Source organism: Chiloscyllium plagiosum, chromosome 28 (assembly GCF_004010195.1).
Source record: "Chiloscyllium plagiosum isolate BGI_BamShark_2017 chromosome 28, ASM401019v2, whole genome shotgun sequence".
NCBI classification, from domain to species: domain Eukaryota; kingdom Metazoa; phylum Chordata; class Chondrichthyes; order Orectolobiformes; family Hemiscylliidae; genus Chiloscyllium; species Chiloscyllium plagiosum.
This window is the reverse complement of record NC_057737.1, coordinates 18,608,398-18,623,854: the sequence shown is the minus strand read 5'-3', so window position 1 is coordinate 18,623,854 and position 15,457 is coordinate 18,608,398. Positions and strand designations below refer to the sequence as shown.

The 15,457-nt window shown below is 38.8% G+C and overlaps 1 protein-coding gene across 1 annotated transcript in view; it reads left to right on the top strand.

Moving 5' to 3' along the window:
* The window catches only part of tmigd1 (transmembrane and immunoglobulin domain containing 1), a 24,578-nt gene extending 9,345 nt beyond the window's left edge, over nucleotides 1-15,233 (top strand). Inside the window, exons 3-6 of the mRNA XM_043718429.1 lie at nucleotides 5,918-6,202; nucleotides 7,407-7,510; nucleotides 14,506-14,571; nucleotides 14,658-15,233. Of these exons, the coding sequence (XP_043574364.1) occupies nucleotides 5,918-6,202; nucleotides 7,407-7,510; nucleotides 14,506-14,559 (443 nt within the window). The 3' untranslated portion in view covers nucleotides 14,560-14,571; nucleotides 14,658-15,233. The remainder of the gene's footprint in view (nucleotides 1-5,917; nucleotides 6,203-7,406; nucleotides 7,511-14,505; nucleotides 14,572-14,657) is intronic.
* The last annotated feature ends 224 nt before the right edge of the window (nucleotides 15,234-15,457 follow it).

The following is a 15,457-nucleotide window of genomic DNA, read 5'->3' as shown; positions in this document are numbered from 1 at the left end:
GGCCTATCACCCTCACCTTAACCTCCTTCCACCTATCGCATTCCCACGTCCCTCCCACAAGTTCCTCCTCCCAACCTTTTATCTTAGCCTGTTTGGCACACCTTCCTCATTCCTGAAGAAGGGCTTATGCCCAAAACGTCGATTCTCCTGCTCCTTGGATGCTGCCTGACCTGCTGCGCTTTTCCAGCAACACATTTTTCAGCTCTGATCTCCAGCATCTGCAGTCTTCACTTTTTCCCATAATTGAACTAACATGCATCAAGAAAGAAAATCAGATTTGCCTAAATGTTGGTGTTACTTTATTCTATGGCAGTAGTTGACAACACAAATTGAACATCATAACGAATCAGTTAACAAATAATTTGAAATTTCATTGAGTCAACATTGATATCATGACAGACAATCACTGGATTAGACTAGAGGCATGTTATCCACGTTTAGTAATTAGAATTAAAAATTGCAATAAAGGTATTGGTAAGGTACACATGTAGAAAATGAGTTTGATGCCAAGTCTTAAGCAAATTAGCTGTGAAGAGTAACTGAATAAAATTAAATCTTGGGGAAGTGGAGAAAATATATCTCAAAGTTTTCCAAGATGTGAATGAAATTAATAGGCTGTAAAAAAATGAGAATGTTTTCATAAACTACTTATAGAAAAAATATAGTGGACTGATGATTATAATTAAGTAAAATTATGAGCAAATTAAAATACATACAATCACAACTCCATATTGAAAATTAGCTTTAATCAATTGTATTGATCTTACCCAGGCATTTGTACACTGGGAGAAGAGGCAAGTTTACTTATGGCAGGAGTTCATGGCCCGTGTGGTCTATTCAGGGTTTAAGCTACATTGCATATTCTGAATGGGAGGTAAATCGCAATATTAAGCTTAGTGTGATGGTACCAGCAATCCCAATATGGCCATCCCAATAGATTCTAGCAATAGTCAAGGACGTTGGATAACTAATTAACTCAGATTGACAAAATGAATTATCTTCTAATTAAATTCTGTTCTAAAATAATGCTTTAATTTATGATATTATCCACTCTACAATAAACTGTACAGATTAAAAGAGTCTTTTTCATTATGATGATGCTAGGGATGTTACTGATTTATTCAGACCCTGTATGAATTGATATCAATGGATACTTATGGTCAAAATCTTTCCAGTTCTGCAAATTTCCTCAGGTTAGCCAAAGTTAATTTCAGAGTTTAAAAAAAATCTATCAGTGATTCATTGTTCACTTGAGGGTGTCTGCCTTTAACATTGAGGCAGCATTTGACTGCACATGGCTGAGTCTCAGTAAAATTGGAGCAAATGGAAATCAGGAAAACGTCGTTCCACTGGTTGGAGTCATACTTATCCCAAAGGAAGACAGTTGTGTTTGTGGGAATTCAGTCATCTAAGCCCCAGGATATCTCTGCAGAAGTTCCTTCGGGTAGTGTTGTACGTATCTTCAGCTGCTTCATTAATAACCTTTCTGGCTAAGTTTGCAGATGGTAGGTAGAGGAACAGTTCGTATTGAGGAGGTGGGAGGCTGCAGAAGGATTTGGACAGGTTTGGAGAGTGGGCAAAGAAGTGGCAGATGGAGTACAACATGGGAAAGTGTGAGGCTATGCACTTTGGTAGGAAGAATACAGGCAGTGACTATTTTCTAAATGGGGAGTAAATTAAGAAGTCTGAAGTGCAAAAAGACTTGGGAGTTCTAGTCCAGGAGTCTCTCAAGGTAAACATAAAGGGTTGAGTCCATAGTTAGGAAGGCAAATGCAATGATGGAATTTTTTTTGAGAGGATTTGAATATAAAAGCAGGGATGTACATCTGAGGCTCTATAAGGCTGTGGCCAGGTCACATTTGGAGCATTGTGTGCAGTTTTGGGCCCCATATCTCAGGAAGGATGTACTAGTCCTGGAGTGTGTTCAGAGGAGGTTCAACGAGAATGGTCCCAGCAATGAAAAGTTTAACATATGAGGAACATTTGAAGACTCTGGGTTTATACTTGATTGAGTTTAGAAGGATGAAGGGGGATCTAATTGAAACATACAGAACACTGAATGGTCTGGACAGAGTAGATGTTGGGAGGAGAGAATAGGAGCTGAGGGTAAAGCCTTAGAATAAAGGAGAAAGGAGATAAGGAGAAACTTCTTCAGCCAGAGAGTGGTGAATCTATGGAATTCATTGCCACAGAAGGCTGTGGAGGCCAGGTCATTGAATATATTTAAAACAGAGATCGATAAGTTCTTGATTGTCAAAAGGAACAAAAGTTACGGGGAGAAAGTGGGAGAATGGGTTTGAGAAACTTACCAGCCGTGATTTAATGGTAGAGCAGACTCGATGGGCTGAATGGCCTTATTTTTGCTCTTATGTCTTGTGGTCTTATCTATCATAAGGTCAGAGGTGAGGATAAAAATAAAATTAGAAAAAAGCCACAATTATAGGAGCACCTCTTTCTTCTGATTCCCCTAATCAGCACCACTCTGTTTGTCAATATTACCCTCTGCTAAGTTGCACCGAGATGCTTAACTTTTAATGCTTCTGAATTAAAAGAACTAGCTGACCCCCAGTTAGAGGAAAACCAGATTCAGCGGCTGTTCTTACTTATCTAACTTAGACCACTCTTCCAGTGGGGATCTTGCAAAATCCTGCTTAAGTGTGACTCATTTAGAATTGAAAACGTAAATCTCAGTTCAATTTCTGTTTCACTTCTTCTTGACATTGACTGGTATAACCTTCGATGAAGCCCCTCACTATCAATATCCTGGTAGTTACCATTCACTAGAAACTAAACTGGACCAGCCATATGCAAACATATGCTGAAAATGTGTTGCTGGAAAAGCGCAGCAGGTCAGGCAGCATCCAAGGAACAGGAGAATCGACGTTTCGGGCATAAGCCCTTCTTCAGGCTTATGCTCAAAACGTCGATTCTCCTGTTCCTTGGATGCTGCCTGACCTGCTGCGCTTTTCCAGCAACACATTTTCAGCTCTGATCTCCAGCATCTGCAGTCCTCACTTTCTCCCCATATACATACATATGACTGGTCAGAGGTATTTTGTGGTGAATAACTCACTTCTTATCTCCTTAAAGCCTGTCCACCAGCTACGAGTCAGGACAATGGAATGCTGTCCAATTGCTTGCATGATTGCAAGTCTAAAAATACTCAAGAAGTTTGATATCATTCAGGACAAATCAGCCCATTCAATTGGCAACATATTCCCTCTGTTCGTCACATAAGATATACTGTCGTAACTCGCCAAGGCTCCTTCAACAGCATCTTCCAAACCCACAGCTTTTATCACCAAAAAGGACAAGACTAACAGATGTCTGTCACATCCAAATGGCACACTCCTCTAAAAGTCACCTACCATCCTGCAATTTGTCCAAATCACCATTCATCCACCATCACTAGGTCAAAATCTAGGAACTCACTCCATAACAGTTTACATATCAGCGCCTGCTCAAACACACACACACACACACAAACACACAGGAACATTCACAGGTGTATACACACACACACACACACAGACACACAGACAGACACACACACAGGCACACAGACTGAAAGTGTTCCAAAAGGCAACTCACTCCCACCTCCTCCAAGATAAGTAGGGATGCGCAAAAATGCTGCCCAAGCAAATGGTGCTCACATCCTATGAACAACTTTATCAGAAAATAGGGTTGTGTGCTGTTGTTGTCTACTGAATATCCAATATGCAGCTTAGAAACAACATGAGCCCTTTGTTATTTAATGTCCAGAAAAACACTTTGCTATCTACAATGTGGGATCATTTGAATAGCCATTTTAATGTGATGGAAATATGAAGATATAAAGTAGGAGCAGCACTGAGGCAGTTCTGCCATTCAGTAAGGTAATAGGCGATCTGATCATGGCCACAAAACTTTCCTGCCTACCACTGATAACCTATGACTTCCCTGTTCATCAAGAATACATCTATCTCTGCCTTAAAAATATTAAATGACTCTGCCTTCTCTGTTCTTGGGGTATTCCACATTAATGTTGGAAATGCCAATTTATTTAAGGCTCAATGAGGAAACTTCCAGAGGTGGTTGAGAGCAGATAATGATATTGCCTTTGTAGTTATGATGTGCATTCTTCTAGCTCCCCTCCTTCTCTCCCTACCTCTCCCTCACCTTTCGTGGTCTGCATTGCCCTAGCAGAAATTTAATATAGTTTGATAAATTGGAAACAACGGTGTTTTAGTGGTGGTGGATGAAAAAAAAAATCTGTTTGGTTGTGTTTGAATAAAAGATATAAAAACAGACCTGCATTCTTCTCCAGTGGTGACTTGAGTTCTGCAAAGGGAAAGGTATTTGTGCTAAACTATAGACTGACATAAAACCTCTGTAATTCTCTGGAATTCTCTCTTGCTGCCTAGTTCAAAAAATGGATATTGATTTATTAAAGAATGTTGACCTTTTGAAAGAAAATATTATCATCACGCTCATTGCAAATAAGAGATCCCTTATTTTTAAACTATGTCCCCTACTTCTAGCCTCTCCCATGAGTGAAACGTCCTTATATCATCCAGCCACGCAAGTCTCAGGACCTCATGAGTTTCATTCTTCCAAATGAAATTCCCTGTCCAACTTTTCCTCACAGGATAACTCTTCCCAATCCCACAAATTAGTTGAGTGAACATTCTCTAAATTGCTTACAAAACAATTATGGTATTTGTTATAGACTGCAGCTCCCTCCCCACCACCACCCCCCACCCCCCACCCCCCACATCCCCGCTGCCCCACCCCCACATCCAGGAATTAGTCGATTGAACCTTCTCTAAACTGTTTGCAATACAATTAAACTATTTAATAAGAAGAAATTTAGATTAGGTTACTTACAGTGTGGAAACAGGCCCTTCGGCCCAACAAGTCCACACCAACCCTCCGAAGAGCAACCCCTAACACTACAGGCAACTTAGCATGGCCAATTCACCTAAGCTGCACATCTTTGGACTGTGGGAGGAAACCGGAGCACCTGGAGGAAACCCACACAGACGCAGGGAGAATGTGCAAACTCCACACAGAGAGTTGCCCAAGGTGGGAATTGAACCCAGGTCTCTGGTGATGTGAGGCAGCAGTGCTCACCACTGTGACACCATGGAGACCAAAAATGAATACAGTGCTTTAAAAATGATCTCACCAATATGCTATACAACTGTAGCAAAACATCTCAACTTCTATATTCCATTCCTTTACAGTTAGCACTAATATTCCCTTTGCTTTTTCTATAAAATTGCATACTAGCTTTTTCTCACCTCATTTAATTAACACACTGTGTTTCTATTCATCTTGTCAAAGTGGAAAAGTTTGCATTTTCCTGCACCATATTCCACCAATAATATATTTGCCCACTTACTTGACCTATCTATATCTCTTTGGAGTCTCTGTACCTCCATTTCACAGTTTACTCTTCTGCCTATCTTTGTGTTACCAGCAAATATAGAAACAATATGTTTGGTCTCCCCATCCAGGTCATTGATAAAGATTGTAAATAGTTGAGGCCCCAGCCCCAATCCCTGTGATACATGACTCGTTCCAAATTGCTAACCTAAAAGATATTATTTATGCCTACTGTCTGTTTCCTCCTACCTGACCAATCTTCTATCCATGGTACTATACTCCTACACTATTAGCTCATATGTACATGATGGCCATTGATGTGGCATCTTGTCAAATGCCTTCTGGAAATTTAAGTACAATAGAATCTAAAGTACAATCTAAATACACATCCACTGGGTTTCCTTTTACTAAACTATGTTGACTGGGCCTGTTTCCTTTTACTAAACTATGTTGACTGGGCCTGTTTTTCTATTTAAAAATAGTTCATAAAGTGACAAGTTATGAATGGCTTCATACTTGTGATGAGAATTCTGTTCTTAAATTGTTTCAGTTATGCCGATTTTGAACAGGGATGGTGATGGTCAAATAGACGTGTATGCAGGAAACAATGTAAAGCTACAATGCAATGTGAAGTCTAATCCACCAGCTGCGATGTCCTGGCACAAAGATAACAGTGCCCTAAAGATGGTGACAGGCAAACACAGTGTGTACTGGGACAGTGGTGTTTTTACTCTATCCATTAAAAAGGTAGAGAACACAGACAATGGGACGTATGTCTGTGTGGCTGACTCTGCACTTGGAAGCAACAATTTGACCTTCCATCTAAATGTGAAAGGTAGGAATGATTAAAGATTGTAGTCTGAATAAAAAGCAAATTAAAATAAGCAAATACATTATCTCCTTTTTTGCATTCTATTTTAATACATGTTGCCTTGTGTTTATTCCAAATATAAATAATTATTTTTCTTTTCTAAATACTGGCTTTTCTCCCTTGGCAGTTACAGAATATAAAATATACATAGAATATAGAATACGCAGATGTCACTGGTCAATATTAGAAATGGATAAATTAAAAATGCTTGCTATTGGTCAATGGTCAACTGCTTCAAAGGAAGAAAGGTCGCTGGACGCAAAACTCTACTTTCTCTCCACAAATGCTGCCAGTCTTGCTGAGTTCCTCCAGCAATTTCTGCTTTTGTTTTCAAGGATGTATTGGCAGAATATTATTCATGAGGTGTCAGAAATGGCTGAGCTGAGGTATCAGATGTGGCTCTGTTTGGAGCACTTTCACTTGAAATGAAAGATTCTGGCTCCAAGTCCCATCCCTGAACATGAGCACAATAATCTTGTTTGACACATCACTTCAATGCTGAGGGGAGTGCCGCACCATTGAAGGTGGTGGCTTTCAGATGAGATACTGGAGATTTTGAGGGGAGATGGAGTAAGAAGTGGTAGTGTTGTGGGTCCAATAAACCAAATGCTCTCAGCACATGGGTTCAAAGCCTACTATGGTGTATATTTTGCATTCAATAAAAATCTGCAAAAAGTAGCTAATGACAACCATGTGACCACTGTCAATTGTCTCAAAAACCTATCTAGTTTCCTAATGTCCTGAAGGGAAGGAAATCCACATCTTGTCTTGCCTACATGACTCCAGACCCACAGCAATATGGTTGATTTCTAACTGGCTGTGGACAATAAATGCTGGGCCAATGAACAAATAACAACCAATGCCTCTCAGGTGGACATTAAGCTTCCAAAGCAATATTTTGAATAGAATTGGGGAAGATATCCCTGGTGTCATGGTCAATATCTGAAGTGAATGATCTTGATCTTTATCATATTGCTACTTGTGGAAACTTGTGTGTGAAATAACTGCTGTATTTCCAACTTTACAGCAGGGCCTAAACCTCAGGTGTATATCATTGGCAGTAAAGTTCTTTGAGATCATCCATCCATCCACCAATAAAGCCATCTTTAAGTACTTTGTTATGAATTGCTGCAGCCTGTAAAACCATAATTGTTATTTTATTTGGCAGATAAACCGTATGTAGTACCATTTGAACCAATTGTTGCTGGGCTGACAGTTGTTTTGCTGACTGCTTTTTTCGGAATCTTTTCACGGCGAAAAATAATTATTCAGGTGAGCATGTGAAAAATGGAAACTTCTGGAACAAATGCTGAAGAGGAGTTAGAAAAATGCAGACCAAGATATGGAGTGGTCTGTGTTCTGAGATAAAGCTGTAGCATTCAGAATAATGGAGAAAAATTCCAGTACAGTGAATGTTTATCATGCCATCAAGGTGAAAGAATCAATTAAAAATATCAAGAATCTATCTACTCCTGCCTTAAAACTATGCAATGCACTTCCATGACTCTAAGAGTGTCTACTCAACTACTTATTTTTAAACAGTTGCTGTACCACCCACTAAGCATGGCAGAAAATTTCAGAGATGGAGCATTCAGAAAAAAGTGAACATGTAAGCAGTGTGATCAGTCATAATTACTGCCAAACTACCCTCTCTAGGACTGAAATGTAATTTTACAAGTGTGGAGTCCCATTTCTTCAGGTTTTATTTATACTGGAGATTTTTAAAAATGTTTTTTCTCTGTTTTATCCTTCAACCCTATGGTCCTTCCCTTATCTTTAATTCTGATTATGATATTTCAGTTAAGTCTAATTTACGTCATTATTTCATTCTCCCTGAATTAAATATTGCAGTGCTCAGAGAAGATTCTTCAATTTATTAAAAAGCCTCCTAGTGCTTATCTATGGACACCCAGATCCCCTGTAAAGAGTGCAGTACTAGGTCAGATACTTGATGGCAGCAAGGAACCAGTCAAAGATCCATGGGTAGCAGTCAGAGAAGTAGGTGGCGGTGTGAAACTTTATTAATGGCTGTAAAAATCCAGGTATTTGAGTTCTCGTATTTCACTAAGGTACTGCTTTTTTTAAAATCCTTGGACTGATATCATTAAATTCCACCAGCAGTTATGTGCTGTAGTAAAAGCAGAAGTCCACAAAGCTTGATGTGGGAATCTAGTTGTAGATTTAATTAGCAAAACCAGTGGCTCTCTGCTTCAGTATATGGCCTGGAAGACAAAAGAGAATGATTTCTTTCACCACTAGACATGTCAACTAAAATGACATCCAAAGAGGCTACATGATGGCTTTTCCTGACAAATATATTCATGGGGAGGCAGAGAGTGAGAGGGTATATGCATAATATATGATCAGAAAACCATGAACTACCACAAAGGGAGAGGTTCTTTTGAATGTAATAGCAGAATCTCATCAATTTCCTGTTGTTACTTATATAAATGATTTGGATGTAAGCATAAGAGGTATAGTTAGTAAATTTGCAGATGATACCAAATTGGAGGTATAGTGGACAGCAAAAAAGGTTACCTCAGAGTACAACAGGATTTTGATCAGATAGGCCAATGGGCAGAGGAGTGACAGATGGAGTTTAATTTAGATAAATGCAACATACTGCATTTTGGAAAAGCAAGACTTATACATTTAATGGTAAGGTCCTGGGCAGTGTTGCTGAACAAAGAGACCTTGGAATGCAGGTTCATAGTTATTTTGGAAAAGCAAATCAGAGCAGGACTTATACACTTAATGGTAAGGTCCTAAGGAGAATTGCTGAACAAAGAGACCTTGGAATGCAGGTTCATAGTTCCTTGAAAATAGAGTTGCAGGTAGATAGGATAGTGAAAAAGCCATTTGGTATGCATTCCCTTTTTGGTCAGACCATTGAGTATAAGACTTAGGAGGTCATGTTGTGGCTGTACAGGACGGTGGTTTGGTCACTTTTGGAATATTGCGTGCAATTCTGGTTTCCTTTCTATTGGAAGAATGTTGAGAAACTTGAAAGGGTTCAGAAAAGATTTACAAGGATGTTGCCAGGGTTGGAGGATTTGAGCTAGAGGGAGAGGCTGAATAGACTGGGGCTGTTTTCACTGGAGCGTCAGAGACTTAAAGGTGACCTTATAGAGGTTTACAAAATCATGAGGGGCATGGATAAGATAAATAGACAAGGTTTTTTTTCCCGGAGGTGGGGAGTCCAGAACTAGAGGGCATAGATTTAGGGTGAGAAGGGAAAGATATAAAAGGAACCTATGGGATAACGTTTTCACACAGAGGGTGGTACGTGTATGGAATGAGCTGCCAGAGGAAGTGGTAGATGCTGGTACAATTGCAACATTTAAAAGGCATCTGGATGGGTATATGAATAGAAAAGGTTTAGAGGGATATGGGTCAAGTGCTGGCAAATGGGACTAGATTAGATTAGGATATCTGGTCGGCATGGACGCGTTGGACTGAAGGGTCTGTGTTGTACATCTCTATGTCTCTATGGTGATGAGGCAGAGTGTTTGGGGGTTGGGGTGGGGGGGTGGGTACAATTGGTGGAGTTGGGATTACTGGAGGAAGGAGGGAATTGAGTCTCTGAAGGAAAGGTGCTAAGATCTGATGGGAGGGTTTGACTGAACAAAGGTAGGGAAAGATCACAGTGAAATGTTTGCTTGAGGGACTGGCAATATGCACTCATCTTTCTCCTTCTCCACATACCAGACTGGAAAATGACTTATCTACTAAGATTTGGTGGGCAACATCTACTTCCCTTCAAGTTGTTAGGAAATCTAGACCACAGTAGTTGATGTCAGATACCTCTGAGGAAAATAGCCTTGTTAAACATTACACTCAGACTCTCCCAAAGTCAGAATAGTCAAACTGAACATCAACACATTTGTGATGGATCAGGTTCAGATTTCAAATTTTTACCTCATTAATCTCCAATATCTGTTATATTTTGTTCTGAAGAAGGGTCACTGGACCTGAAATGTTAACTCTGATTTCACTCCACATATGCTGTCAGACCTGCTGAGATTTTCCAGCAATTTCTGGGTTTTTTCCTGTTATATTCTTGCATTTTCCTAATGCAAAAATTACCCATCTCACAAAGGACATGTAAATGACATAGGCTCAGTTTCTTTGAAGATCTGAAGTAGGTTTACTGATCAAGCAGATTGATTACAGAATTTGGAGTTACAGTAAAACATAATTACACAGCCTTATATTTGCGCGATGCAATCCTCACCTCGTCCACCTCCTTGTTCCTGGCTCATGAGCATGCCCAACTCTTCAAGTTGCACCATTGCACCACCCTAACCCTGACCTTCTCCAGCAAACATAGAAAAGTCACAATTCCTGCCCTAATCCTAAACAAACATAGAAACTGATAGCTGAATCCCAATGGACTGTACAATGGGGGTCTTGAATGATAGAAGAGTCCAGCTTACATTAGACATCCCTACTGAAATACTCGTAAAATAATTGAGATGGGGATTTTTTTCATTTCAGAAAAGTAGTCATTCCAGGAAGAAACAGGGATATTTTAAATGTTTCTAACAATTCCTATATTATATTATAGAACATGGCATGAAATGAAGCATGATAACTTCCTGCTATTACAATATGTTTTATGAGCACCTAGCCCTAAGGTGTGGTTTACATACTATTCTAAACTGTCTTTCAGCCTGGTTTATAAAGTACAAAACTGGTTCTACATTTTTATGGTAGAATTTATAACAAACTGTGCACTGTGACTATTGGAAAAGTTTAACACATTAAAATATATCTTTGCTATTGTGAGCAATAAAGCACATCCAAATCCCACAGTTGCAATACCTCCATGTTTTCAATGTTTTCTTGATGCTTCAGTATTATGGATACATTTTAATGTCTAAGGTGTGTTTTGTTTTGCATCTTATAAATGTAATCAGCTTTACTGAGGAGCATAGGTCAAGTGTGGCTTTTGTTCTCAACAAATATGGAACCATTTGGCACAATGTTAAGATGGTAAAAATGGACTTTGGGATTTACATTTGTAAAACTGAAAAAGGAATAATCCTCTCTCTCAAATATATTTAAAAGATGTACCCCAGCTCTGAAGGAAAATGAACAAAATGGTTTGAATGCTAAGAAGTGCAGAATATTTGAAACTATCAATTGGAATAAACTTTATCTTTACTTTGTTACTACGGTTGGGTCGTTAAAATGACTCAATTCCTACCCCTTGTCACAAGTTTGGAATTTGTTCAGGTGATTACCTTTCAGAAGTCACATAAAAACCTGCAATTCAACAGTGTATCCAGCTACGCATTGGAGTTGTTGCAAAAACTCTGAATATAAAAGAACTTAAGGAATGTTTTATGATGATGGCCAGTGGTGTTCCATAGGGATTGGTTCTGGGTCCTCTTTTGTTGGTTATTTATATAAATGATTTGGATGAGAATATAGAAGGCACAGTTAGTCTGTTTGCTGTCAAGACCAAAATTGGTGGCATAGTGGACAGTGAAGAAGGTTTACTAAGATTACAAAGGGATCTTGATCAAATGGGACATTGGGCTGAAAAATGGCAGATGGAGTTCAATCTGGTTAAATGCAAGGTATTGCATTTTGGTACAACAAACAAGGGTGGGGCTTATACAATTAATGGTAGGGCCTTGTGTAGTGTTATGGAACAGGGGGACCTAAGGGTGCAGGTACACAATTCTTTGAAGTTTGCATCATGTATAGACAGGATGGTTAAAAAGACTTTTGGCACGCTTGCCTTCATTGCTCAGTCCTTTGAGTATCAGAGTTAGGAAGTTATGTTGATGTTGAACTGGACATTAGTGAGGCCTCTTCTGGATTATTGTGTCCAGTTCTGGTGGCCTAGTTAAAGGAAGGATATTATCAAGCTGGAGAGGGTTCAGAAAAGATTTACCAGGATATTGTCAGGTATGGAAGTTATGAATTATAAAGAAAGGCTGGATAGTCAGGAACTTTTTTCACTGGAGGGTGGGAGGTTGAGAGGTGAGCTGATAGAAGTTTATAAAATAAGGAGGGGTATATATAGAGCTGAAGGTATTTGTCTTTTCCCTAAGATGGTGGATTTCAAGACAAGGGGGCACACTTTTAAGGTGAGAGGACAGAGATATAAAAAAGACATGAGGCAAATTGTTTACACAGAGGGTGGTTTGATTGTGGAATGAACTTCCTGAGAAAGTGGTGAATGTGAGTACAATTACGTTTAAAAGACATTTGGATAGATATATAAATAGGAAAGGTTGGAGGGTTATGGGCCAGGAGCAGGCAGGTGGGACTAGTTTAGTTTGGGATTGTGTTCGGCATAGACTGCTTGGACCAAAGGGTTTTTTCTGTGCTGTATGGCTCAATGACTCTATGTCTCTGTAAAGAGGTATAGTTGAAATCTGGCTGAAGAATGATTCAGCAAAATCAGTGCCAAAGCTGTCTGAGGTATGCACTTAATTATTATTTGGAAGAATTTATTTGTAACATGTGAGATTCAAACACAGGATTTTTCTATGATATTCTGAATATTACATAGGATTAACAATTTATACCAGATACCCCACTCTGGGAGCTACAGTGTCAATTATGTTACACTCCCAGCAATGGGGATTTGCATTGTGTCGAGCAATGCACTTAAAGTTCATGAACTTAAGGTCGCTTTGTTACTTATAGTCTTATTAAGTTAAATGTAACTAACATCTATTGCTCAAGATTAACTCAGAGCCAAAATAATCCATGGATCTTGCTCAAAGCTGTTGAAATGCACACATTTATTGCATTTATAAAAGAAGATTAGGATCAAAGATCCTCCTCATCTCAACATGTTCGCAAATCCAACATGATGAGAAGGAAATTTGTTTTTTGATGAAAGGTAAATGCATCAGATTTTTTTTTACTGACAATTTAGAATAGTATGACCATAACATCTTTAATTAGGTTATTAATTATCAAGAAATGTATTCTCCCATTGGAAATGGTAAAAATCTCGTAATATCAGAACTGTCTCGAAAATCCTTTTAGGTCATGTTTTCCAGTTAATTTCAAAGTTGACACTTACGGAGACCATGAAAACAATCCATTGCTTTGATGTACAATTATAGAATTTAGAATATCTACAGTGTGGAAATAGGTCCTTCAGCTCAATGAGTCCACACTGATCCTTCGAAGAGTAACTCTCCCAGCGACCTACATTTAACCGCTGACTAATGTGCCCAACCTACACATCCCTGAACATCGTGGACAATTTAGCATGGCCAATTCACCTAACCTGCATATCTATGGATTGTGGGAGGAAACCAGAGCATCCCCACACAGAGAATGTGCAAACTCCACGCAGACAGTTGCCCAATGCTGAAATTGAATCCAGGTAGCTAGCACAGTGAGGCAGCACCGCTAACCACTGAGCCATAACGGAAAGTGAGTTTTATGTTTCAATCATATGTATAAACTGGATATTAACCACAAATTTGTGTCTGTTTGTTATTGTGGGAAAAGATCTCCCACCCTGCCAAGCCACGATAGGCCCACTAAAGCAAAATTGGCCATGGTACCAAAAACACCCAGAATGCCCAAGAAGGCTCACAAACCAAACCACACAGCCCACGCAGACAAAGGAATACACTTCAAGCTCACTAACAATGACAGAGCACCACAGATATCCCAAAGCCGTAAGGGCACTTTCACAACCCAGCAATACCAAAGCCACACAAAGAGCAGGTCAGACTTGGAGGCACCAGTAAGGGGATTGCTCCCAGAGCAACACAATGGAAGCACCTCACCACTTCAGAGAAGACATTAACAACTACCTGTGAAGAGGAATGGAACCAACGATACCGTCAGGATGTTACATCTGATAACTGTTTTCCAATTAGCATCCTTATTACTAGATTGCTCCATTTCCAGATACATTGTATTTTCCCCATTTCTTAATCAGCCTTATTGTGCAGCATTATTATAAAAACTGGTCTCATCCTCAGCTCTTGGAAGAGAAATTCCGATCTACCTGTACAGACTGTCAGTTCTATGTCAGCCTAGTCAGTTTCTCTTCCAGCAATATCACTTGCAATAAATTGTTTGTCAATTTCACTTTGAGCTGTGCTTTGTGATCTCTAACCTATTGGGCAAATTTCTCCGACAGTTATGATGAATGAACTAGTGTTGCAAAGGACTTGTGGGATCCTTCTGTTGTACTTCAGGCAATGTCAAATCAGATTTAGTGAGCAAAATACTGCTACATCCATAGAAAAGTTCACTTGATGGAATTTCTTTTTCAGGCCTGTAAAAAGAAAACCAACAGCAATAGATATATTGAGTATGATACTCAATAGGAAAGCATGACTGTAAGTATAATCCTCTATTAAATTTCATATTTAATTCAAGACAAGCTACACACACATCTTAATTATGTTTTACACATTTATTACAGTGTAGCTTGGCAGAAACTACAAATTCCTCAAAAGAAATTTAATCCAAGATGGAATTTCATTTTCCTGTGGAATGTCAAAGGAACAAAGACAGAGATAATGAAGAAAATCATTAAAGTATAAAGCAGCATAAGAAGAAGAAATGTACTGATTTCACCCTGCCTTTTTGTGCACATATAATTTCAAATACTCCCTCCCTCTCAATTGTTTGCATCAAACTATTTACTTTGATTAACTGTGTCTATAACCTTCTCCATGGCATTGCATATATGAATTAAAAATCAAATATTTTCACAATTTTGTTGTAAGAAGCCATGATTTGCCACACTAAATAAGTTGCTTCTTCAGTAAACTTCGTGATAAATTTTCTGACTTTTTATTTTTATTCATTGACTTGATATTTGCTTTTAACTCATTTCTGTTTTAATTGAGATAAAATATTTTAAGCGTGTTTCTCAGTGCTGTATTTTTAAAAAGGCCAAAAATGTGCCTTGGAAAAAAAATACTTTTAAATATTTTATTTGTTGTTAAAATTTGTGAAATATTGTATACATCTTTAAATTGATCAACTTCCCCAACGAAGATTGTGTGCTTGTCATTTAATTCAATGTTTGACTCTTTTATTGAAAGTATCATCGACCTGTTTGTTCATATCCAGTTAGGAAAATCTCTGTATTGTTGCTGTTTGGTAGTTTGATTCACATATTCGCATTCTTGCTTCTGACTTAACATGTCATAGAATCAAACCCCATTCTGGGTCCAGGCAGATAATCTAGGCTGACACTGCAGTATTGTTGAAAGT